At 39.9% G+C, this 27739-nt stretch overlaps 1 protein-coding gene across 1 annotated transcript in view; it reads left to right on the forward strand.

The window, feature by feature from the left end:
• The window catches only part of ILRUN (inflammation and lipid regulator with UBA-like and NBR1-like domains), a 96605-nt gene that overhangs the window by 21824 nt on the left and 47042 nt on the right, over window positions 1-27739 (forward strand). Inside the window, exons 2-3 of the mRNA XM_077754740.1 lie at window positions 16932-17086; window positions 23652-23849. Coding sequence (XP_077610866.1) covers window positions 16932-17086; window positions 23652-23849 — 353 coding nt within the window. The remainder of the gene's footprint in view (window positions 1-16931; window positions 17087-23651; window positions 23850-27739) is intronic.

Genomic DNA, 27739 nt, shown 5'->3' on the forward strand with positions numbered 1-27739 from the left:
AGAGAGAGAGCATACATGAATGGGAGAGGGGGCAGAAGGAGAGTGGTGGAATGAGAGTCTCAGGTAGGCTACATGCTCAGCATGGACCCCGAATGCAGGGCTTACTCCCATGACCTTGGGATCGTGACCTGAAGTGAAATCAAGAGTTGGATGCTTAGGGTACCTGGGTGGCTCAGTTGGTTAAGCATCTGACTTCAGCTCAGGTCATGATCTTCCAGTTTGTGAGTCGAGTTTGAGTCCATGTTGGGCTCTGCTGACAGCTCAGAACCTGGAGTCCGCTTCAGATTCTGTGTCTCTCTCTCTCTCTCTCTCTCTGTCCCTCCCCACTCATGCTCTCACTCTCTTGCTCTCTCCCTTTCTTTCTCTGAAAAATGAATAAACGTTGAAAAATAATTTAAAAAGTTGGATGCTCAACTGACTGAGCCACACAGGCATCCCTTTGCTTATTTTTTAGTGTATCTTAATAATGTGGAACTAAGTGTATTTGCCTTACCTTCAGCCACAGAGGATCCAAAGAAAAGGTACCGGAGAGAGAGATCTCCTTGACTTTTGTGAAGCCTGAAATATATAAGCTCCTTCACTGTGGTTCCATTATTTTAGGGTGTTTGCTGCTCTTCTCTCTTTGAGAGACCACTCTTTTAAAGGAAGAATCAGCAAAAGCTATAGAAAATTTTTTTCCTCAATTTTTTAGTTTTTCTTTGTAAACCAAATTGGATAGATCCCCTCACCCCCCCACCCCGTTTTCTTTTGGATGGATTTGTGAGTTTTTGGTAGTAATCTAACTGGTGATAAATATGCAATGTCATGTAAGTAGCTATTTTTTAAAAACTCCTTTTCTTCTGTGATGTATAAAAATGCCACAGTTGGATAAGCTGTCTAGACTGAGTACTTGTCGTCTGTAGCTAGTTGCCCAGAACATGAAAACATTAAGAGTATGTGACATTGTTTGCAAGTGTCATAGAACTTTTAAAGGAAGCAGTCTTTAAATGCTGTCTTCCTTGTTTTTTCTCAGTGATTAGTTACCAAAAATGGTAGTAATCTCTGACATATTTATGCTGTCATTTTATTAGTGTGTAAAAAAGAGGGGAGGGAGGACTTGTTCCTCTCAGGTTTGTGAGCTGTCATAAAATCTTGCCTTTACTGCATTTCACCAGGTTCCATCTAATTCAGTTTAGTCTCCTAACTGTAAGTATGTAGCTTTTTAAAGGTACCTCTCTCATATGTACCAGAGAGTATCCAAATATAACCATAGAGTATTTGGAGATGGGTTGGCTGAAGAATGAGTAGAGTTGGCATTAATGCCATGTGGCATTATTTGGTAGTGATGATAAATTGCATTGGCTTTGTTTATCACATTACGTAGAACTTGGTCAAGGTTTATTTTCCTTTTTGTTCTTATGGGAGAAAATGATTGATAACATAAGGGCTTTATTTAGAATCTCTCTTAGATGACATGTACCATAGTATGTGTTTTTGGAGATGAGGTATACTGAGGTTTACTTTTATTATCTCCAAAAATGGTATGGTTAGCATTGTTCTTTAGGGGAGATGAAACTGGAGAGGCTTTGAAGCCGGCCTCTTTAGCATTACATCAGGGAAGTGCAAAGGTAAGACACTTAGACAGGTACAGAGCATTTTAATTAAAGGTGTGTAGTATTGTAGTATTTCTTTTCAAAACCCATGCATTCTTCTCTGTATGTGGAAACATTTGAGAATGGAATATTTGTTTATAGTTTAGCTTTTAGGCACTTTGTCCTTTCTTAAAAAATAACACTCTCCAAAGTTTCTAGTATTAGCTGTCTGACTAGGCTGCAGGATAAGATGCATTTGACCACTGCTGGCTTATTGTAAGTTTCCTGTTGGTAAACATACTTTTGAAAACCATAATTATAGATTTACCTGATCATTTCGTAACTGCTACTTAAAATTATGTCCCAGAGAAAGTTTCATGAACAACAATAAACCACAGATGTTTTGTTTATGAAGATAGCTTTTTGTCTGAATCACGTTTTCTGTTCGTCATTCTGGGACTTTTTGGGTATCCTACGTTTAATGTCTCCTCTGGGCCATTCTAGTTAGTATTTTAAAAAATTTCAGTTGGCACTGAACCTAGTGATTGTTTACTTTTTAGGAAATATTCATGAGTGTTAAGTTGGGGGTAAGAAAAATGGGAGTTATTTCTAAATGTGCATCTTTTAATGGGTAATTGAGTCCTTAAAAGCAGAGTTATGATGAAGGAAATGACTCAGCACTTTTTAAATTGTGATCTTACTTTAGTCTGCTTTCATGTTTATAGTTTTTTTCCTTTTATGATGGATATTTTCAAATATATAGTGAGGTAGAAAGAATAATGTAACAAATAGACATTCATAGGTTTTGCTGCTATAGTAAATTCCCACAGACTTTACTTTAGTGGTTTAAAAAAAACACCAATTTATTATTTTACAATTATAGAGTTCAGAAGGCCGAATGGGTCTGACTAGGCTAAAATAAAGGTGTTTTCAGGGCTGTGCTCTTGTTGAAGAATCCATTTTTTGCCTTTTCTTCCTTCCAGGGGCCACATGCATTCCTTGGCTTATGGTCTCATTTTTTCATCTTCTAAGTCAGTGAGTCCTCACGTTGCTATCTCCTTGGTTCTCTCTTCCAGTTCCCTCAGACCACTCTTAAATAAGTGATTACACTGAGTTCCCCGGGATAAACCAGGATGATTTCCCCAGGATAAACCAGGATGATTTCCCCATTTTCAGGACAGCTGATGAGCAGCCTTACTTCATGACCCTAATGCTTACATGTTATGGAGAGTAGGACATAATGGGGCTGATGAAAATATTCTAAAACATGGTGATGGTTTTACAGTTCAGTAACTTTACTAAAAAAATCATTGCATTTGTACAGTTGAAATGGGTGAATTTTATGCTATGTAAACTATATTTCAATAAAGTTTTGTTAGTAAACTTTTAGATGCTCTTTTTTAGCAGTCCAAATTTCTTTTCTTTTCTTTTTTTTATAGTTTATTGTCATGTTGGTTTCCATATAACACCCAGTGCTCATCCTAACAAGTGCCCTCCTCCACGTCCATCACCCATTTTCCCCTCTTCCCCACCCCCATCAACCCTCAGTCTGTTCTCAGTATTTAAGAGTCTCTTATGGCTTGCTTCCCTCCCTCTCCTTAACTATTTTCCCCCTCCTCCTCCCCCATGGTCATCTGTTGTTTCTCCTGTTCCACATATGAATGAAAACATGGTATCTGTCCTTCTCTGCCTGTAGAAGTGCAGATTTCTTAATGAAACTTATTGGTCCCATCCTAATTAAGTTTTGTAAAGTTGTGGTAGAGTGCATATAACCTAAAATACACCGTATTAATCATTTTTACACATACAGTTCCGTTGTGTTAAGCATATTGCACAACCAACCTTCAGAACTTTGTCATCTTGCAAAACTGAAACTTTATACCCATTAAACAATAACTCTCCATTTCCCCCTTCCCTCTGCCTCTGTTAGTCATCCTTCTACTTTCTGTTTCTGAGTTTGACTGCTCTCATATAGGTGGAATAATTGTGACAGCTTATTTTACTTAGTATAATGTTTTCAAAGTTTACCCATGATTTTCCTTTATTTTTATTTAAAGTTTTATTTAAGTAATCTCTACATGCAGCTGGGGCTGGAACCCACAATCCCCACAGTCCAGAGTCTCACACTTTTCTGACTGAGACAGGTACCCCAGATTTTCCCTTTTTAAAAAAATTTTTAAATGTTTATTAAAATTTTTTTTTGATGTTTATTTTTGAGAGAGAGAGAAGGAAAGAGAGAGAGACACCACAAGTGGCGGGGGGGGGGGGGCAGAGAGAAAGAGATGGAGACAACAGAATCCAAAGCAGGCTCCAGGCTCTGAGCTGTCAGCACAGAGCCCAACGCGGGGCTCGAACTCACAAACCATGAGATCATGGCCTGAGATGAAGTTGGATGCTTAACCAACTGAGCCATCAAGCACCCCTAGATTTTCCTTTTTAAGACTGAATAATATTTTGGGGTGCCTGGGTGGCTCAGTTGGCCAAGGATCTGACTCTTGATTTTGACTCAGGTCATGATCTCAGGGTTTGTGAGTTTGAGCCCTGCATCAGGCTCTGTTCTGTCAGAGCAGAGCCTGCTTCAGATTCTTTCTCTCCCTGTCTCTCTGCCTGCCTCCTGCCCTCCATCTCTCTCAAAATAAATAACCTTAAAAAAATAAAAGACAATAATATTCCATTGTATGTGTATACATTTTATTCATCCATTCACCTGTTGATGGAGACTTGCGTTGCTATCATGATTATCACCTTTTGGCTATCATGATTAATGTTCTGAACATTGATGTGCAGTTATCTCTTTTTGAGATTCTGCTTTTAGTTCTTTGGGATATATACCCAAAAGTGGGATTACTGCATCTGAGTTAAGTTTTAATTTACCTTTCCAACTCCTCCTCTTCCTCTTAGAATTGACTTTGCACCACATGTATAGACTATCTATCCCTGAAACACACTATGTAATTTTGGATTAATCTAGACATATTATGTTGTAGGTGACAAAATCATTCCATTTTTATTTTTTACTTTTATTTGCTTATTAAAAATTTTTTAAGTTTATTCTGATAGAGAGAGGGTGTGCGCCAGCATGTAAATGGGTGAGAGGCAGAGAGAAAGAGGGAGAGAATCCTAAGTATGCTGTTAGCATAGAGCCTAACATGGGACTTGATCCCATGAACCATGAGATAATGACCTGAACCAAAATCAAGAGTCAGATGCTTAACTGACTGAGCCACCCAGGCTCCCTTATTTATTTATTTTTAGAGAGAGAGAGAGAGAGAGAGAGAGAGAGAGTGTGCTAGTAGGGGAAAGGGGCAGAGGGAGAGAAAGGGAATCACATTCAGCACAGAGCCTGATGTGGGGCTCAATCCCACAATCCTGGGATCATGACCTAAGCCAAAATCAGGAGTTGGGCGCTCAACTGACTGGGCCACCCCAGGCGCCCCAAACTCACTTCAGACTAGATAGTGCTAAAGGTGTGTGTGTCGGGGTGGGGGGAGGTATTTTAAAGATGTTGGTATGTTACAAGAACCCAAAGACCTGAATATGTTTGGGCTTCAGGAAAAACCGGACTTTAAAATATCTCAGGTTTCTGGGGTACCTGGGTGGCTCAGTCGGTTAAGCATCTGACTTTGACTCAGCTCATGATCTCATGGTTGGTGAGTTTGAGCCCCACTTCGGGCTCTCAGCTGTCAGTGCAGAGTCTGCTTGGGATCCTCTGTTTCCCTCTCTCTCTGTTTCTCCCCTGCTCATGTGCACATGCTCTCTTTCTCTTTCTCTCAAAAGTAAGTAAACATTAAAAAATTTTTTGAATGTCTCTGGTTTCTTTCTGTCTGTTCTCTATAGGTGTTTGCAGTGCTCTTCTATCTCTGCTGAACGGAACCATGACTGTCCAAAGCTCTCATATATGTAGTTTATAGTCCAGAAACTTTGGGAAAAGCTTTCACTTCCAAATTCTGGGGTGCCCCCACCCTCACTTAACTATGGAATGGCCTCATTCTGTCCTGAGGAATCATATATGGAAGTGAGAGCATTGCATAAACAAGTAACAACTACACATGCTCTCACATCCCTCCCCAGTGGGAGATGAGTCCTAGTCAAGTCTAGCTATCACACTGTGACTTATTGTCAAAGGTGCCCCATCCCACCAGCTGAAGACCACAGGATGATAGTCGTGCTTTCCCTATTTTGGTCTTGATTGGTCCAGATAAACATTTGCATGATCTTGCAGCCTGTGGGCTAAATGATAATTTTTTTTAAATTGTTATCATTCCTCTGCCCTCTGTAATATAATCCCATCATGAGAGGAAAACCAGATAAAAAGGGGAAAGGAAAAATACTGTATTTTGGTAACAGTTTATTCCATTTATTAAGCACCTTCTATGTGCCGGGCACTATTCTCAGCCTGGAAGTTGTATGCAGAAAGAATACAGAGCATATACTATCTTTTATAGGACTGGAGCAGTAAAATACAATCAACAATTCTTGTGGTCACCTGTTAACTCATTTCACTGTTAGAAGATTGAGGCTTTAGCCTGGCTTGCCCCCCAAAGATCCCTCATGTCTAATATTACTCAGGGCCACCCTTGAGAGGAGCACAGGGGACAGGATGGGAGATAGTTCTTTTTATGAGGGCTGTGCTGCTTTAGCTTTCTCCTTCCAATAGGATACCACCTTTTGGACCTAGGGTTTGACCAGGAGTATAATAATTACAGCCTCCTGGGGCGCCTGGGTGGCCCAGTAAGTTGAGCATCCGACTCTTGGTTTTGGCTCAGATCATGATCTCATGGTTTGTGACTTTGAGCCCTATATAGGGCTCCACACTGCCTGTGTGGAGCCTGGTTGGGATTCTGTCTCTCTCCCTCTGCTGTGTGCTCTCTTTTTCTCTCAAAAATAAATCACACTTAAAGAATTACAGCCTCCTGATGATGGAACTTTTTTCAGACTTCACTGCTTATCCATTGCATACTGGTGCACTCCCTTTGAAACCCAATGCCAGTAATAATTAGGCTTTTTAGTCTCCAAGATTGCTGAAGAGAATACCTGGGAGCAGGTTTAATTCTCTTTAGTTTTGCTTATCTTCCTGGCTTAAAGGCCTCTACCTCAGGGCACAGGTGGAAAATTCTGGGTTTAGAGCTTTCTCCAATCTCTGTGGAATGTGACTCCTTTAAATTTACCCCCTTCCCAGCCTCATTTCTGTAAGATACACTTTATAATGGGAGGGGATGGCAGTTTGGGGGAACCCCGTGAGAAAGTCTTGAAAGGCGTTATCTACATCCTATTCATCACGGTCTCACTGTTTCTTAGTGACACAAGGAATTCACTTGGTGAATTTCAGCAATTATCTGACCATTAGAGGTTTCGGATCTATGGCTCTAGGCAGAAAGGCCTTTGCTTAATTATTATATTCTTGTCTTGTTTGTCATATCTTCCCTCTAGGATGCTGGATTGGACAAGATGGCGTTGTTTGCAGATTGGATTGTTTTGTGGAACCTTACTGAAGTTAGCATCGTCTTCTGTGGGCAATTTTTTTTTGTTGTCCAAAGCTCCTAAAGCACAGTGTAGCTTTAGAGTGCATATGGAGTGTAACCAACTGCTTTGCCACGCACAGGGACTGCTGGCTTCCCAGCCCAAGTGGGGGGTGGGGAGGGCTCTTTTCATTTTGTCACACACTTAGGGTTTGTCTCTTTTGCAATACCTCAGGCTTGTATCAGTTAGGACTTTATTGGAAGTGGTGAACAGAACCTAGTTGTCAAACTAGCCCAAGTGAAAATGAGAATAAATAATGAGGATACTGGGACATATCTTAGAACCTAAGTTAGAAATTCATTTGGGCTTCAGAAACAACCAGAACCAGGGACTTGAGTTTTGTCAGTCCTCTCTTTTTCTGGCTGCTTGTGAGTTTGTGGTCTTTTTTTCTCAGAAGCCTGCTTTTCTGTGTCTTTTAGTCCCATGGGCAAAACATGGCACTAAAAAGCTTCAGGTACTCAGGGAGAGATTGCCATCTCTTTCGGCTCCAGTCCCAAAGTTTTTGGGGAAGGGTTCAGATAGATTCAGCTTTGGATCAGGCATTCTTTCCTGGACTAATCAGTTGTGGCGTGGAGCAGACTGATTTATTAATGTTATGTTCTTATTTTATTTCTGCTTTCCTTCAGACAAGGAGAGCAATTCCCAGAGAGAAGAGGCATGCAGCTCTTCTTCGTCTATGGGCCTCTGCACATTCTCTTCCTCTGTCTGACTACTCCTTCACTCCTCTAGGTGGTTAACAGGTCCATCAGTTTTGATATTTCTGGTTAATGAAGCTTTCCCTCAGTTCCTAAGTTTGAATTAGGTTATTTCCTCCTCTGTACTTTCATATTCCTTGGTTATGTTTCTTCTCTGACATTTATCACCTTGAGTTGTGATTATCTGTCCTCACGTTTTTCTTTTTCTTTTTTTTTTTTTTTAAATGTTTTATTTATTTCTAGGAGAGAGAGAGAGCGTGAGCAGGGGAGGGTCAGAGAGAGAGGGAGTCACAGACTGAAACAGGCTCCAGGCTCTGAGCTGGCAGTCAGCACAGAGCCCGACGCGGGGCTTGAACCCGCGAACCGCGAGATCATGACCTAAGCGAAAGTCGGACGCTTAACCGACTAAGCCACCCAGGCGTCCCTGTCCTCACGTTTTTCTTAATAGACTTTTCGTTCCTTCATAGCAAAGACTTTGTCTTATTTATTTTTATGCTTACAGTTCCTATGGTCATGAGTGAATTAAAGCTTAAGTAAAATAAACAAGTAAATGCTGCATACTCATTAATTGGCAAAGACGGGGAAATTTTGTGTTTATAATGTACTTTGATGCATTCTAAGATACATACTGTTGGTTCCTTTAGTCCTAGAGACTATTTGGTGGGATCAGGAGATATCATTTAGGGTGATTTTTTTTTTTTTAATGTTTTATTTCTTTCTGAGAGAGAGAGAGACAGCATGAGCAGGGGAAGGTCAGAGAGAGGAGGAGATACAGAATCAGAAGCAGGCTTCAGGCTCTGAGCTAGCTGTCAGTACCGAGCCTGATGCGGGCCTCGAACCCACGATCCGTGAGATCATGACCTGAGTCGAAGTCCTATGCTTTACTGACTGAGCCACCCAGGCGCCCCTCATTTAGGGTGATCTTGAGCATGAGGATAGTACACTTGAGTTGTGGTGAGGTGCCACGCATGTCTCAACTTGTTCTCCCACTTGATAACCCAAATCTGAGCTTCACCATTGATTGTACTTGACATGTAAAGTGTCACCAAGAACTAGGGTCTTAAATAGGCAGGATCCTACCCACACCCAAGAGTTTGTCCAGCTTTTTTTTTTTCTCTTAAAAATAGTTGATCTTCAACATGTAATGCTGGGGCAAGTGAATAACCACAGGCAGAAGAATAAAGTTATACCCCTGTCTTACTCCTTATACAAAAATTAAAATGAATCAATGGCCTAAATATAAAAGCTAAAACAATCAAACTGTTACAAGAAACATAAGGATAAATCAGCATGACCTTGGATTTAGCGATTGTTGTTAAGATTTGACATCAAAAGCATGAGCAGCAAAAGAAAATATAGATAAATCGGACTTTGTCAAAATTAAAGCTTTTGTGTATCAGAGGACATTATTAAAAAAGAGGAAAACCAGCCTATTTGTAAGCTGTCTATCTGATAAGTGTCTACTGTCCAGAATATATAAAGAACTCTTACAACTCAATAGGAAGATAAACAGCTCAGTCAAAAAATGAACAAAGGATTTGAGTAGACATTTCTCTGAAGAGGATATACAAATGGCCAAACAAGTAAATAAAAAAGATGTTTAAGGTCATTGGTCATTAAGGAAATGCAAATCAAAACCATAGTCAGATATTACTTCATATCTAGTAGGAGGCTATAACTGGGAAAAAAGAAAATTGTTGACGAGGATTTGAAGAAATAGGAGCATTTGTACATTGCTGGTGGAAATGTAAAATGGTTCTGCTACAGAAACAGTTTGGTGGTTCTTCAGAAAGTTAAGCGTAGGAGTGCCTGGGACTCTCAGTCAGTTGAGTACCCAGTTCGTAGTTTCGGTTCGGGTCGTAATCTCAAGGTTTGTGGAATCCATCCTCACGTTGGGCTCTGCACTGAGCGTGGAGCCTGATTGGGATTCTCTCTCCCTCTCTCTCTGCCTCTCCCTGCTCATTGTCTCTCTCTCTCTGTCTCTCTCAAAAACAAAAAACCCAAAACCATAGAATTACCATATGACTTAGCAGTTTTACTTTTATGTGTATATCCAAAGAAATGAACCCATATGCTCACACAGACAGTTGAATATGAATGTTTGCAGCAGCATTACTCATCATAATCAACAAGTAGAAATTACCCAAATGCCCATTAACAGATGAATGGATAAACAAAATGTGGTGTGTACATTTCATGGAATATTATTCAGCCATAGAAAGGAATGAAATACTGATCAGCACACTACAATTTGGGGTGAATCTTGAAAACATAACACTAAGTGAAAGAAGCCAGACACAGAAGGTCACATACTGTATAATTCTTTTCATGTAAGTTATCCAGAATAGGCAGATTGGTGGAGACAGATCAGTAGAATAAATAAATAAAGCCAGGGGGAAGGAGGAATCATTAATGATTAGTTAATGGGTATGGGGTGTTCTTACTGGGTATGAGGTGATGAAAAAGTTTTGAAACCAGAGGTAGTGGTTGCACAACATTGTAAATACACTAAATACCACTAAAGTATATACTTTGGTTACTTGTATGTTATTTGAATCTCACCTCAATTTTTTTTAAAAAGGGAAAATAGTTTGATCATGACATATTATCTAAAGGCACTTAGAAACTAAACTTCTACAATGCCAGTGTGGATATGACAGTGTCTTTAGAATCTGCGTTTTTAAAAAATAAGCCAAATTTATTATCTCCGATGACAAGAATACTCAATGTAAGTTGACTTTGGGATTGCCAGATTTAATTTGATGGTTTATATCATCAAGGACACAACAATTATTTCCCTCTTTCTGATTGATCATCCTTAGCATATCAACCTCATCCTCATTAAGTCTCCTGAGTTCCCAGTAGGTCTCTTCATGTTCCCAAGATGAATTCTATTTCCTGAATTTTCTTGATATATTCCAGTGGCAGGAAAAAGGGTTCCTTCTCTCTTTTTTTTTCATTTGCCCTTTTACTATTAACTTTTCAAACCTACAGAAAATGTTAAGGAATTGTAGTGCTTACCCTTGTACTTACCACCTAGATTCAACAGTGGTAAACACTTTTTTCATAATTTCAAAGGTCAAATTATGTTTTTCTCTATTTAAATGTCTTTTGAATCATGTGAAAGTTACAGGCATCACAACCCTTCATCCTTAAATATTTCATCATGCTTCTCCTAAAAATAGGCATTCTTATAAATAACCACATGCTAAGTTACAAAAACAATTTACAGAAATTTTTACTAATAAAAAATATCCAGTCTGTGTTTAAATTTCCTTATGTCTCCATATGTGTCTTTTATAACCCCTTTTTGTGTTTTTAACAAATTAGAATGCAATTAAGGACCTTAAGGACCGTGTATCCCTTTTGGTCTTACATTTCTTTAAATCTAGAACAGTGGCACTACCTTACCTTTTCATTGCAGAATGCTTGATTTTTACTTCCTATTTGGAAAAGGTATAACTGCTGATGGTAGTTACAAAGATCAACTTTAGGGGTGCCTGGTGGCTCAGTTGGTTGGGTGTCCGACTTTGGCCCAGGCCATGATCTTGCTGTTTGTGAGTTCGAGCCCTAAATAAACATTTAAAGAAAAAAAAAAGATATAGAAAATAGCCAGGAAAAGAGAAGAAACAATCTTGGACTTGCTAGGGCTCTAAGAAGGGGGTAAATTTGGTGTGAACTTGCTCCTCTTAATGAAATGTTCACAAGTTCTTTTTTTTCTTCTCACTGTCTTCACATATTAAATAGTATCATCCACAAGTTAACTTTTAGGTTTGAAAATACTGAGTTTTGTTTAGCCCAATTCCTATTCCCTACCTGCAGTCATCTTTTTGGTTTGATGAATTTTTAGTTTTTTGGGTTTTTTTTTAATATTTTTATTTATTTTTAGGAGAGAGAGACAGTGTGAGCAGGGGAGGGTCAGAGAGAGAGGGAGATACAGACTCTGAAATAGGCTCCAGGCTCTGAGCTGGCAGTCAGCACAGAGCCCGACGTGGGGCTCGAACCCACGAACTGCGAGATCATGACCTAAGTGAAAGTTGGACGCTTAACCGACTAAGCCACCCAGGCGCCCCTGAATTTTTAGTTTCTTAACAGTAGTCACAAGTACTTATTTTTTGACTCTTCTTTCTGATCTCCATGTTTGATTCCCACTGAGTTGATGTTGGAAAGCCCTAGTACGACCCTTACATATTTTACTAATCCCTTTTCTAGTCAGATTTTTCAGTCATTCAGAGATAATTGCAGTCACACTGGTAGGCTTGTGGCCTTAGGAGCAGTATCATTGGCATTCCACAGGTGAGAGAAACTTCTTGTAGTTTGGAATAAGTATTGCTCACAGTCCAAAGATGCTATTGTTTGTGGTTAGCTGGATTAGTTCATTATTCTGATTTCCTATTTAAATAGTGCCCAAAATTTGGGTAGTTTTCTTTTTCTCATAAATAATTTGGATCTTTTTGAGTTTTTTGTTCAGAAGTTGAAAGAGAAGATATCTAATTTTCCTGAGAATCTGAGCTAATACTTAGACTTTGGATATTCCCTCTGAATTCTGATTTCCTGATTTTCCTAACTCTTTCCTACCTCCATATTTTTGGGTGATGTTCCTGACTGTATATTCAGCACATAGATGACTTTTCTTCATAAGATCAGTAATCTGACCTATGTATGTATACATAGTACAACAATAAATGTTCTGTGTTTGTGAAGTTTTGCAAGATTAGATACTTGACCATTTTCAATAGTTCAATTTAAGGGAAGGGTTACAGCTAGTTTGTTTATAGAATTTGTGATGGTATTTATTATGTTCTTAAGAAAATCAGGTGTTCAGGGCGCCTGACTCAGACAGTTGGCATCTGACTTCGGCTCACGGCATGATCTCATGGTTCATGAGTTTGAGCTCCACATCAGGTTCCATGCTGACAGTGTGGAGCCTGCTTGGGATTCTCTCTCTTCCCTGCCCCTTCCACTTACTTGCTTCTTCTAAATAAATAAAATAAAATAAATTAAATTAAATTAAAAAATAGATATATAAAAGAAAATCAAGTGTTCAGAGTGTTCCTAGATAATTGGAGGGTTCTGGATAAGTTAAAAGGTTTTTTTTTTTTAATGTTTTTTATTTATTTCTGAGAGAGACAGCATGAACAGGAGAGGGTCAGAGACAGAGGGAGACACAGAATCCGAAACAGGCTCCAGGCTCTGAGCTAGCTGTTAGCACAGAGCCTGACGCGGAGCTCGAACCCACGAACCATGAGATCATGACCTGAGCTGAAGTTGGACACTTGACCAACTGAGCCACCCAGGCGCCCCCAACATTTTATGCCTTTGAATAAATTCTCCTGATAATTGACGCTCTAGTCTAGGGTAAGTTATTTATCTGTCAGTGCATTTGTGGCCTCCTCTATAAAAGCAATACTGCTTCTGAGTTACAAAACTGCATTTCATCAGGGAACACATATCAACATCATCAAATTCTTCTACATGAAATCAGGTTAACCTGATTATGAGTATAGTTGAAACTGTGTTGTGCACCAAGCCCATTTTTCATTCAAGTAGGAAAAGCTGCCTTGGGCTGATAGCCTCAGTATGAGAAGCAGTTGGTGTTACCCTTTTTGAATGTCCCTGGTTTGCTGCATGCAGTCTGCTGGACTGTAGGCTTTGTTAAGGTAGGGGCCTCACCTGTCTTGCAATCTCTTCTGTCCCTGGTCTCAGGTTGAGTGCTTAGCACATGGATAAATGCTCATTATTAAGTATTGGTTGAATGCCAACCTTAAGGCATTTATACACATTATCTCATGCATTCTGCACAGCCAACTTTGTAATATAAAATATAAGCCAGCCTTCTAATAAAAAAAAACTCAGCTTTGTAGATGAGTAAAGTGACATAGATACATAGCCCCTTGTTCAAAGCCCCACAGCCAAGCATAGGAGCAGCCTCTAAACAAAGCCGTTTAAAATTTTACCATTTTAACCATTTTTCAGTGTACAGGTTTGTGGCATTAAGTATATTCACAGCCATCACCATCTTCTTGACCTGTGCCCTTTTCCCATTGGCACACTGCCTGCCTTTGCTCTTCTGGGTGCTTTTGGTTTAATGTGAAATCAGGTTAAAATTTTTTGAGCACAAACAGTGAAGGAACCTGGAAGCTTAAACTTTCAGACTACGCTGCATACAGAGTCTGTTTTCTCCCTTTTCTCATTTCCTCAGCCAGCTCTATTTCACGTACAATTTCTTGTTAGGTAATAATAGCTGAGTACGTTGATTTGAACGGGAATATGTGCTATCATATCTACTTGTTCTCCCACTGAATTGGAGCTGCTTGGTCTATTTCTGCTGTTGCTTGGTCCAGTCAGGCAGTGATCTAAGTGGTCCAAGTGGTGAGAAACTGTGTACCCACATTTTGAGCTGTGTAACGTATGGGTTAGAGCACCACTGGGCTAAAGTTCACTCTTGGCCTTGTACTTGGGAAGTTAATTTGCTTTGTCATCTCTACTCCTGCTTCCTGCCAGGAGTCCAGTTTAGTACTTTCAGTTTCACTTTGGGATTTAAAAGTGTTTCTTAATCTTTCTCTGGCTGAATTACATATATGATACAGGTGCAAAGAAATGGTTTTGTTGGCTTAGCTGTGGGATGTGTTAGTATGTGTGAAACAAGATTTGAGTAGGGGGACAGATCTACCGAAGTAGGTAGTTGAACTTGTTCATGTTTCTACTGCAGTGGTCTTGAAGTCCTGTCTGATATCAGGCAGAGCCAAGCGGTGAAACATGACAGATGCTGGGGCTGAGAATTGGCAATTGTCCTGAGCGCACAAATAGTTTCTTCCCTCCCAAGCATATTTTACAGCCAAGTGAACAGAAAACAATTCAGCAGGCTACTTGCTGGAGTTCCTGTGGCAGAAAAATCATCTTTATAAAAAGGTAGACACATCGCTTTTAGAAAAAGTTTTCAGAAGAACAAAATGCAACTAGGCTTATTTTTCTTGTCCTCATTTTATCCCTGATTCCTAAATGTAAGACTGATTCCAGATACACTCCTAAGGCCTGTTTGTGCGTGGTAGAGGCTGGGCGTCCTCAAGTTTGACCAGTCACATATTACTCATTTTGGATCACAGTCAGCGAAGGAAGTTGCCGGGAAGACTAAAGTCCAGACCTTCCTATTGAATAGTCGAACAAACAGACAGTTTGGCCCCTGGCCCAGCTCTGCTCTATGTAAATTTTATCTGTTACACACACAACAGGCAGGCAGTTGGTGGTGGTGTAATTCCAGTCATTACTGAGTAATATGACAGGCCGCCAATGCACGAGGCTTGACCTGAGGCAGCTGCTCTAAATATAGCCTCCCTTTCTGGCAGCTGCAAACACCTGGAGGAGCAGGCAGGCCCCCAGCAGAAAAGTACTTGCTGTTAATAGTATGTCTGTTGAACAGTTGTATACTGTCAGAGCTTATTTCATGCTATGTTTATGCATAATTAAAAACAACCCACTGGATCCATTGGTTTATGGCTGGGTTATGTGTAGAAAAATGCAGTTTGTGGTGTTGTCTACTGTGCGGACTGGAGATGATGTCACTAATTTAAGTAAGACCTTAAGAGGAGCAGTTAATGTAATTACTAACAGTTTCTTTGATCTCTCTAATGAATACAGCTTGCTCAAACCCCTTAGTGGCCTTTGGTTTCTGGCATAGATGAACATGCTGTCAATCATGTATTTCTGTTCAATTAGGGACTCTGGTTTGTATGCTTGGTAGTTCCTTCTGACATAAGGGGTGTATGAGTAATTAAAAAGAACACCGACATTTACAAAATAGTGTTTCCAAAACAGAAACTACAAAGGCTTATAAAAACATGTAAGAGATACTTAACCTTTCTAGTAATAAGATAAAACAATTTTTTAAATAAGAGACATCAATATTTTAATTTTAAAAAAATTTTTTTAAATGTTTATTTTGAGAGAGAGAGCAAGAGAGCTAGTGGGTGAGGGGCAGAACAAAAGGTAGAAAGAATCCCCAGCAGGCTCCACACATAGTGCAGAGCCTGATGCTAGCTGGATCCCATGACCATGAGGTCATGACCTGAGCTGATATCAAGAGTCAGACACTTAACTGACTGAGCCACCCAGGCACCCCAAGAGAAAACCATTTTAAGGCCTTATTGACATTTTGCTTTTTACCTGTCAGATTGACAGATCTAAAATTTTGGAGGAACACTGTTAATGAGCAAATGAGGAAATATCCACTCTCGTACATTCTTGGTGGGAGCATTCATTAAGTGTACAACTTTATTGAGGGAAGTTTAGATGCCTGTTAAAACCACAAATCCATACCCTTTGACCTAGCAGTATCACTTAATAGGAATTTATCCTACAGATGCATTCGTGTATATATAAAAATGATATGTGCTTTAGCTTATTTATGGAAGAATTAAAGATTGGAAACAAACTCAGAAGTGGACTCTTACATAAGTAATAATGTATCTGTACAATGGATACAGCTCTAAAAAACACAATATTCATTCTGTACTGATATAGGAATGTCTTCATGGGAATAAAGAGAATAAAGCAAAGGGCAATGCATAATATACCACTAATTGTGTAAAAGGGGAAGAAGAAGGAATATACATCATTTGATTGTATGTGCATAAGGAAGTTCTGGAATGGTATTTAAGAAAGTGATATGAACAATTATGGCTGTGTGCATGTAGGAAAGAAGAGATAAGATGGCTATTTTTCACTGTACAAAACTTCCTGAACTGTCTGCATGTATTGCCTTTTCAAAATATTAAGTACTTTAACTGCTTTTTAAAATCGAGCTTTTTTGAATTCTAGTCACAGTCATAGAGGAGCTATCTTTCTCTTACCCATACTTGCTATCCTTGTGGGTAAGAGGGAGATTTCTTCATATTGTTGCTGATGACGCTAATGTTTGTTACTTTTTACGTGGGCACCTTGGGAGAAAAGTGATGCACAGATTTGTTGGTCCTGGGGTTTTTCCTGTTGTCCTTCAGTCAGAATCAGTAGATTTGAAGATTTATATACTAGGAGCCTTCGGTTCTATAATAAGTCCTGAGAAATAAGTTTTTTCCATTTGTTTGACAATCAGGATAATATACTCTGGACAGGACTAAAGACTTTTGTCTTTTCTTTTTGTTTGTAGGAACCTACAAGCAGCAATTGGCGCCTATTATGACTTTGAGAGCCCAAACATCAGTGTACCCTCTATGTCGTTTGTTGAAGATGTCACCATAGGAGAAGGGGAGTCAATACCTCCAGATACTCAGTTTATAAAAACATGGCGGATCCAGAATTCTGGTAAATGGATAATAGGCAATTCTTCATTGCCCAGTTTCCTTTTCTTCAGTAGTTAAAAGAACTAGGGAAATGTTTTAGCTTAAGCTATGTGCTTTTGTAATTCTGAGCTTTTTCGTATACATGATGTAGGACTTTTTGTGCTGGTGTGATGACCAAACATCAATGAAATGTCCCCTGCTTTAGATCAGGAAAAATAATTTAGATCTTTCATCCTTTTTTTTTCTTTCTTTCAGTTTAAGTCTTGATGGCTTCTAAACAATTCAATATTCATTTGACACCAGGAGCTAGGCCTGTGTGTGGTGGTGTACCTGTACAGTTCTACTCCATCATTTTAATTCTGCTCTAATTAATCTTCCAGTTCTTTCCAGCAGACTAGAAGAGGTACATCCTTGAATAGAACAAGGCAGTGAGAAAGAGCTGTGAGCATCTGCTCTTTTGAAAGCTCATTTCTTTATAACCATAAGGATGATTCTTTATGAAATTTCATCGAGGTATCTCTCTGTAACATTAATACCACCTTGAAAAATAGGGTAAGAAGTGTGGGGATTTGCTCAGAATGGAAAAGATGGAAAGATTGAGAAGTTTTTTTGAAGCATTGTTTTGATGTACTGCTGACTTTTAAGGAAAATTAAAAATAAGTTAACAATAGTTCTTTGAAAATAGTATCTGAATGTGTCTGGTAATGGTTAATTATTACCTTTTACTTGTTATTATAATGACTTTTTAAATTTGAGTGGGTGTAGTATTGCTGGTTTCATCCAGTAACAATGCTGCTGACTGGATGAGGATGCTTTAACTTCCCTGTTACTGAGGACTGAACAGGGAAATACTGAAAGATGGAAAACTAGGCAAAAGGCATATTTAGCTAAAAATCTTTTTTGGGTGTGGGGGAACTCTATCTAGCAAGGTGTGATGTGAGCTGATTCAAAACTCTTGGGACTCAAACCTATAAAAGTGATCTTTTATTGACTGTTTACTTTTCAGTTCTTTAGACTTTATTTTTTTTTTACCATGGGGAAAAACTGGCTACACTAGCCTTTTTATATAATAACTGATGTACCAAATTGTTATTCATAGTTTCTCTGGCTTATCTAGAAGTAATTCTCCCTTGGATGGAGGTTCAGTAGGTGACTGAGGAAATGCATTCGGTCTGGATTGACCGGTGGTATAGATGACTGGGGGCATTCCTGGCTGTATACAGTTTTCATTAGCTGCTTTTCCCTTTTGGTTATAATGGTGTAGGGCATTGTTAGTTTGAGAGGCACATGGTAATATGGGAAAATAGCCATGTTTTCTACTTTTTTGAAATTCTTATTTTTTTTCAAAGGTGGTTTATTTTTGCCTAATTTCTTTCCCTTTGGGGAGTGTCTCATTTCTTTCTCACTCTTCTTAATGTTGTTGACCTTTAAAAATATTATAACGGGCGCCTGGGTGGCTTAGTCGGTTAAGCGTCCGACTTTCGCTTAGGTCATGATCTCGCGGTTCATAGGTTCGAGCCCCGCGTCGGGCTCTGTGCTGACTGCCAGCTTGGAGCCTGGAGCCTGTTTCAGTGTGTGACTCCCTCTCTCTCTGACCCTCCCCTGCTCACGCTGTCTCTCTCTCTCTCTCTCTCCTAGAAATAAATATAACATAAAAAAAAAATTTTTTTTTAAATATAACAGCCTCTTTAGTTCAGCTTCTGTTCATTATATTTCTGCTCTCAATTACTAAAACCTGCTGTGTTGCTGGTCAAAACACCTTTTGAAACTTATACATGAGGGGCGCCTGGGTGGCTCAGTCGGTTAAGCGTCCCGACTTTGGCTCAGGTCACGATCACATGGTTTGTGGGTTCAAGCCCTGCTTCAGGCTCTGGGCTGACGGCTAGCTCAGAGCCTGGAGCCTGCTTCTGATTCTGTATCTCCTTCTCTCTCTGACCCTCTCCTGCTCATGCTGCCTCTCTCTCTCTCTCAGAAGTAAATAAAACATTAAAAAAAAAAAAAAGAAAGTGATACATGAATAAGTTTTATTTTGTTATAAATTTAATCTAAGACATCACTTATTTGTGGTGAAAACACTGAAAATAAAATGGTCAGGCTTTCTGTGAGTTCTTTATAGTGTTTTTAAATATTGAAAGTTCTTAGAGTACTGCTGAAATATTTAAAATACTGTTGGGTTGTTCCTGGGGTGCCTGGGTGGCTTAGTCGGTTAAGCGTCCGACGTTTCGCTTAGGTCATGATCTCGCGGTTAGTGGGTTCGAGCCCCGCGTCGGGCTCTGTGCTGACTGCCAGCTCAGAGCCTGGAGCCTGTTTCAGTCTGTGACTCCCTCTCTCTCTGACCCTCCCCTGCTCACGCTGTCTTTCTCTCTCTCTCCTAGAAATAAATAAAAATCTTTAAAAAAAATAAATAAATAAAATACTGTTGGGTTGCAGAAACCATTTTATATTTCAGGAAGCCTCTGGATACATGTGCTCACTCACTAGACAGTTCCTTGAGTTACTGGGAGATGGGAGAGATTGATCTAAAATAGCTAGAATGTCAAATCAGAGCCCCAAAGAGCCTGCCTTTTATCTTGACTTGGAGAGAATCCGTATTGGTGGGCCTCGCTGCGTTTTCTGCTTGCTTTTGTGTAGTAACTCCAGTTTGAAGTAGCCTCCAGCTCTGCAGTCTTTCTTCCTGTTAAAGGACATTTCTGTGCCTGAACACCTCTCGAAAAGTTGGGCAGCACTTGGCTGGAGATTTTACCCTTCAGGTTACTTTGAACACATAGATTTTTGTGTCCTTCTGAAAATTGTTCATCCAGTTGTAAAATAGTTTTGTATCTGTACACTAAATGCATTCCATTTGATTAAGGAGAAATTGGCCTCCCCTAAGTAGTAGGTGTGTTATTGAAGAGAAAGAGGACAAACATGCACGTATACTGGTTCTTCAGCAGCATCCTAATCAGGCCTGAGTTCTTTCTGGAAATAGAGTAACACAGAGAAAGGGCAGGCCTTCTCCTCTGGCTCTTTTACTCTCATTCATAACCTTCTCTAAGAGATTAGTGCTCACTGAAATAGTTTCATAAACAACTTTGATGGCATCTTTCTGCTGTTATGTTTTAGGCATGCCAGGCATTCAGATACACAACAGATGAGATTGATTGGAACTGCATATAGCTGTCCTACCAGTTTCCCCAAAGAAGATGGATGTCACACATTGTTTAAAATTCAGCTTTTAATACTGTTTAAATCCTTAGATTCAGATCATAGAAAAACCTAAGTGAGACATTTAATGACAGATACAGGATCCCAGGATCCAAACTTTTGGCACTATTTAAGAATTAGAAGCTTGGGAAGTTCGACCAGGAAACCTTACAATTAAAATGGAAAGTGAAAATTGGAAACTGCCCCTCCAAGGTGAAAATAGATAGTTTTCCTTACCAACACTTAGAGCTTCCCAGTAGTTACAGCCATGCTCTCTTGTCTAACCGCAGTGACTGCTAAGCTGAGCGCGTTATGGTAACTCTGGTGTTTCTTGGACTTCGGTGAAGTAGTTGTTGTGCTTGTCATGTGAGAAAGTGGCTTCAGTGTCAACTTTATTTTTTGTGAGCATAAAACAAGAGTTGTCCTTGAGAAAGAACAACTATTTTCTCCATTTTTCTTTTGGCTCCTTAAAATACTTGATTTCTACCTTTCTCTTCAGTATGATTATAGAGAAGGTAATTCTGCTTCATCTATTCAGCAAATTTTATTTATATTCCTATAACTTTATATCAGGTACAGGGAGGAAATGGTGACAAGATCAGTGAAAGTCCCTATTTGCATGTAGCTTAATTTGAAATGGAATCTCCAGACTTCTAGGGGTTAAAAAATATAGGGGATCTTCACTGAGGTTTTTTTACTTCCTCATCACTCTTTGGATATTCTTTACAGTCTCCAAACTATTTCTATAATCACTTAGACCTAGTAAGCCCAGGCTTTCTGGAACTGATGCACTTTTATTAATTTTGCCATGTTCTCTATCATCTCAAAATTGCCATATGTCAGGATTTTTTTGTTTTGTGTTGACTTTTTATTTTTTTGAATAAAATTATATTCCATAATAACTGGAAAATCCCAGCCTTGATCCTATGCATGCTTATGATACTTGGGAAGTCAGAAAACACAACTTAGTCTTTATTTTCTTTTAGATGTATCTATCCCCCATGAAGCCATTTTGTAACTAAGACTTAATTTGAAACCCTGTTGTATTTATTATATTTTTCAAGTCCAGATTTTAGGTATGCTGGTGGTTGATACAGCTCACCAGTATTTCCCTTTCTTCTGTATTAAGAACTGGTATCTTTGATCTTTTTAGAGTTTACCTATCCTACCAGGCTGAAAAACTGTATGTTGTGGTTGTGAACTCCATTGGTAACTCTCAGAAGGGAAATGATTGGTTCTTCACATATAGCAGGTTAACATTTCAGAGTTGATGGTGGATAATTCATCCAGTTTTTTCTTCTACATGCCCTCCAGGTAACACATTTCTAGAGTATCTGGCATACTACAAAAGATGAGGACTGTAATTGTATAGTTTGTTGATCATTTACTGTTAACCAGAGAACTCAGTCCCCCTGGAGTATGGCTGCACCGCCCATTTTGCGTAGCTGACAGGTCTGAGTGGCCCTGTTAGCTGTGGTTGTGTGCTCAGGACAGCCAAGTATGTCCCACACCCAGAGAGCCTTGTTTTCCTTATTTTCTTAGAAGTTCAAAAACAGATACATTCTTGGGTTTTCATACAAATAGATGTATTGTTTCAGGTGTGTGTCTATGGGTGTGTGTTTGAAAGAATAATTGCGAATTTAGCCCTAAAACAGCAGTGTAATTTTCCTCTTGATCTTGGTCTTTAGAGAGACTGACATTTTCCAAGGTGCTTCATGCCATCTGCTACTATTCTCGACCTAAGACAAATACGCTTTTGCCAAGGCCCTAGGCCCCAGAAATGAAGAACAGAATTTGCACGTATTGCCAGGTTGTCATCTACAACCTTTCTACCAGCAGCAGCTGCCCTTTGTGGTGGTAACTTGGGAGGGCGCTTTGCCGGCAGGTGGGTTTTTAGGAGGGTGTGACAAAACACAGCGCCATTGCTTCATCTGCTACAGAGTGTGCTGTTCATGACGGGGCTGAGGTCTCAGCCGTGCAGCTGTAGTTGCTTTTTTCTCTGGTTCCCTTTTCAGTCGTGAGTCATCAGGTATATCAAAACCGGCCTGGCACTTTGGGAGTTTGGTACTGAGGCATGCTAGAGTACTCTTAGAAAACAAATCTCAAGCCTGCTTTGTCCTGAGAGTCTGGCCATATCTATCTTTTCACAGTGGTGTATTTTTATAATGAATGTGTATATCCCCCCAGAGGATAATATAGAGGTTTGTTTGTTTGTTTCTTTCTTTCTTTCTCTCTCTCTCAATGTTTTGTTTTTGAGAGAGAGATAGAGACAGCGTGAGCAGGGGAGGGTCAGAGAGAGAGGGAGATACAGAATCTGAAGCAGGCTCCAGGCTCTGAGCTAGCTGTCAGCACAGAGCCCTACGCGGGGCTCAAACCCACGAACCGTGAGATCATGCCCTGAGCCAAAGTCGGACGCCCAACCAACTGAGCCACCCAGGTGCCCCTAGAGGTTTCTGTCTACAGCGAAAAGGAGTATATTGGAGAAACTTCACAGGAAAGATAATCTCTAGTCACTGTGTGGCCCTATGATTTGTTGGAACAAAGTATATGGATTTCTCATTTTGAATTAGTTTACATGAAAATAGGTACCCAGGGAAGAGGTGCCCAAATAAGATCTTTGTCACTTCCAAAGGAGGAAAGATATTCCAGCCAGTGCTTTTCTCTGCATTGCTATTCTACAAGTACGTCTGGCTGCTGTCATCACCCCTTAGACCATAGTCCATTGTGTTGTTACCAGGGGAGCTCGCCCGTTCCTTCTTTCCTCGCTACTATTTGAATCTGAAAATGAAACTTTCACTTGATGCCTCTGTCTTGTATTTGCAGAGTCTCGTGAGTCTCTTCATAGTTAAGGACTCCAGAAGAGAAGTCATACATCAGGGGAAAAGTTTTCAAATGAAAATAATACAGGAACTATTCCTCATGTGTTTCATCCTCTTGCCTTGATAGAAAAAGTGGGGACAATCAGATGTATTTTTACTTTGAATGTCAGCTTAAAAAGTTCAGGTGAAAATGGGCATGTGTTACCTCTTAGTAAAGAAAGCAGGCCTCCGAAGATGTGGGCCTGTGCTTCAGTTCCATGGCTCTCCATGGACATCATTCCTTGGTTCTATGGATTCACTGTGACGTATCACCTTCCCTGGGGTCCCCTGAAACCCTTCTTCTTGAGGAACTGACTTGCTTTGGTCATATGTCCCTTATCTTAGGGATAGTTTGTTGGTCAGAGGTTGTTAACTCTGATAATCCTTCTGATCAGTCTTGTGACATTATCTAGCTCAAGGATATGTGGCTAGGTTCACGTATGTGTGAAAGACCGAGAAAGAGGCCTCTTCTACAGTTTTGTAATGAACTGCACCCAGCATAGGACCACTAATTGCCTAACATTTTTTTCTTTTGCTTGAACTCAGGGGCAGAGGCCTGGCCTCCAGGGGTTTGTCTTAAATATGTCGGGGGAGACCAATTTGGACATGTGAACATGGTGATGGTGAGATCGCTAGAGCCCCAAGAGATTGCAGATGTCAGCGTCCAGATGTGCAGCCCCAGCAGAGCAGGAATGTATCAGGGACAGTGGCGGATGTGCACTGCTACAGGACTCTACTATGGAGGTGAGTATGTCCTTGTGCAGCCCAGGGTGAAGGAATTAAGGTAATATCTTACAGCATTCCCAGTGTTGCTCACAGAGCCTGTCAAATTACGTAACAAGGCATGGCCTCTTTTAAACAGTCACCCCATGCAGGTAAATGACTTGAATTTAATGACTAATTGATTCAGTCTAATGCTCTCCCTTTTACACTAGGAAGTTAGTTAAAATTTAGCGAAGTGCATGAGTATATATATCTTGCATTCTAAACAGTGATTTAGTAGTGCTGCTCTTTTTCTTATATAATCTAGTAGATGCTATAAGAATACTGAAGGCAGTCCTTGCTCTCAGAGTCTCATTAGCTCGAAGTCATGTAAAAAAAGAGAATGCACTAAATGTGCGTTCTTCTCCCAACCTGAGGCCCTGTCAGCACCTTTCACTCCTTCTCTTTATTGCCATACTTTTTGAGCAGAGTGAGCTACACTGTCTCTTCATCCCTTTTTCATCTGTTCTTCAGCCTCGTCTGTTCTTACCCACTCCAGTGAAATGAAAATCACAGACTACCCAGTTTGCAAATCCGGTAGGCACGTAGTCTTCGCACTAACTGACCGTCTTTCGTTTGGCACCTACTCCAAATGGTTTTTGAAATGTGTATCTTCCTAGACTCACGTGATACCGGTCTTGTTTCTCCTCCTCTGGATGGTCTTTCTCTGTGTCTGTCTAGTCTCATCTTTGCCCTGGGATTGCTAGATTCTGAGCTGGGTCCTGTTCCTGCTCAGTTACCTCATCCCTCCACATGGGTTCAGCTGTCACCAGTACAGCTTACGTGGCGATGTTCAGATTCCTGTCTGTGGCTGCAGACTCTTTTCAGAGCTCCAAACCTGTGTTTTAACTGCTGATGGACAGAACACTTGGACATCCTATAGATTTCTGAATCTTAGTATCTCCCAGATGAAACTTACATTCTTCTCCTTAGCACCCCGCTGAGGTGATCAGGCAGGATCGTTGGGATCACCTTTTATTCTGTTTTACTGTCCTTCATCACAGATCAGTTCCTATTGGTTCTACTGTGTCCCGTGTCCTGGTAATCCAAAGAAAAATAAATGGTAAATAGTTCCTGCCCTCAGGGAGCTCTTGACTGGACTCAAGGCCAGTTGGACCTTTGGCATGATTATAGGGGGTCCTGAAATGTTTTCGTAGCCACTGGAAACTTTGTGTATTTTTATAGCCTCAAGAAATTTTAATGTTAGGGTGTCTTCATAGTGCTTATGTGAGATCATTCTTTGCCTAAAACCTTCATGCCTACTGTAATGAAGCCAACTCCCTTGGCATGGGGCTTAACGCTCCTCACGATCTGGCCTCGTTTTCACTTTCATCTTCGGTCTCCTCTTCACTCCCCCGCAGCCAGTACCCAAAGATGCCACATGCTTTCACTTCTCCCTGCTCTTGCTCGTGTTGTTCCTATGGCCAGAAACCTCTTTTTTCTTCTTGCCAGTAAACTTCTGCTCATCCTCAGGGCCCTGATGAAGTCACCGTTCCTTCTTCCCCCTTTCTGCCTTGCTCACTCTCCTCGCTGCTTCATGGAAATCCATCCCTCCTTTTTTCATGAATATTATGCACAGGCATGATGATGTTCTTATTAACACATTGTATTTTTGGTGTTTTTATTTTTTAGTTAATTTTTTTATCTTGAGAGAGAGAGCATAAGCAAGGGAAGGGCAGAGAGAGAGAATTCCAAGCAGGCTCTGCACTGATGCAGGTCTCGAGCTAACAAACTGCGAGATCATCATGACCTGAGCCAAAGTCCAATGCTTGGACAGACTGAGTCACCCAGGTGCCCTTAGGTGTTTATACTTACCCTTTTCTCCTACTAGACTGTGAATTATTTGTTGAATAACAAATGGATATGCAGTCATGTATTAGAATGCAGAAATCATTTGTCCCTTTCCTTCTGGATTCTCTTTTCAGGCCATTTCTTCTAAAAACCTTTGTACCTACACAGTTGGAAGTACAGTTGACCCTTGAACAACATGGGGGGTTAGGTGTGCTGATGCCCTCGCACAGTCGAAAATCCACGTGTAATTTTTGACTTCCCCAAAACTGTACTAATAACTTTTGTTGACCAGAAGCCTTACTGAAAACATTAAGTCGATTAACACATATTTTGTAGTTATATGTGTTATATACTGTATTCTTACAGAAAAGTAAGCTAGAGAAAAGATGTTATTCAGAAAATTGGGAGAGAAGATACCTTTACAGTACTGTACTGTATTTATATATATATAGATATAGAAATCCACATATAAGTGGACCCACATAGTTCAAATTTGTGTTTTTCAAGGGTTGACTGGTTTCTCCCACTACTGAGCTCCCATTGCACTTTTTTCCCCTTGCATTTTCTTTTTACTTCTCCCTTCCTTGTCTCTCTTTTGCACTTTACCTCTTTCTGCCCAATTAATTTGATGAATGTCTCATATCACCTTTAAAATTTAGGGTGATATATGTCTTAATTTATCTTTGCAACTTCAAAAAGTTGAGCCCAATGCAGAGTGGCGATCTTTTTTTAAATGAATGTCAGTGTTTTTAAAGAGCGGTATGACTGCATATGTGACTTTTAAAAAAATCCATTTGATGCAAAGATAATTGCTTCTTACTGTTTTCAGGTGTTTGAGAATTCTGCTCGTATGTGTGGTCTGTGTGTGTTTTAGTGTTAAGATCAAAAAAGTTATCACTGTGTGGGACATTAAAATTTATACTTGTAACATTCCTCTCAAATTCTAGAAGTAGGTAGAGTACAAATATGCTAGCTTTGGAGGCAGTAAAGAACTTAGAGCCTTTCTTGGTCATATAATCTGTGAGTTGTTTCTTAGGACTTTGTGAAATATAATACCTTCAAGAGATCTTAATCATTTATCTGGTTCCATCATTTTCAAAGCATTGTTTTAAGTCAGTAGAATGCTTTCCTTTATAAATAAGCATATATGAATGCCCCCTCAAAAAAGGAAAACATAAAAATGAAACTGGTTTTGGACACCTGGGTGGCTCAGTCAGTTAAGCATCTGACTTTGGCTCAGATCATGATCTCACAGTTCCTGAGTTCGAGCCCCTATGTTGGGCTTGCTGCTGTCAGCACAGAGCCCATTTCAGTTCCTCTGTCTCCCTCTATTAACTGCCCCTTCCTCACTCTCATGTGTGTATGTGCTCTCTCTCTCTTAAAAATAAATAAACATTTAAAAAAATGCAACAGGTTTTGTGGAGTTGGGAGCCTCCTTAACCTGTGTTTGCCTGCTCTGATGACCTCCACTGCTTTGTGGAGTAGAGTTAGCCAACAGTTCATCTTCTCTAGTAAAGAATTTAATTCCATTATACAAACTACTTCATTTCATTGAATCCAGATTACTGTTGATTATAACATATCCTGATAGCAGAGATGGTACATTACTGGCAGCATGTGAATATAATGTACATAAAACCACAACTATTATGCACATATTAAAAAAATAAGCTGCCTTGTTAACCATGATTGGCTCTTCCCAGTTTTTCTGCTCATTCTTAGTTTGCAAACTCATAGAGTGTACTGTAGTGGTAAGAGTTTGGAAAGTGAGTCTAGGTTGCAACCTGTGCACAAACTTGGACAAGTTAGGTAACTATTCAGTGTTTGATCTTTCTGTTTTAACAGCAAAGCTTGTTTTGTTTTTGATGGGTGATGTCTTTTATAGTTTTTAGATGGTTTCTTTTTTTATTTAAAAAAATTTTTTTAATGTTTATTTTTGAGAGAGAGAGACAGAGCATAGGCAGGAGAGGGGCAGAGAGAGAGAGGGAGACAGAGAATCCGAAGCAGACTCTAGGCTCTGATTTGTCAGCACAGAGCCTGATGCGGGGCTTGAACCCACAAACCGCAAGGTCATGACCTGA

This window comes from Crocuta crocuta, unplaced genomic scaffold, assembly GCF_008692635.1.
Source record: "Crocuta crocuta isolate KB4526 unplaced genomic scaffold, BGI_CrCroc_1.0 scaffold132, whole genome shotgun sequence".
Lineage (NCBI taxonomy): Eukaryota > Metazoa > Chordata > Mammalia > Carnivora > Hyaenidae > Crocuta > Crocuta crocuta.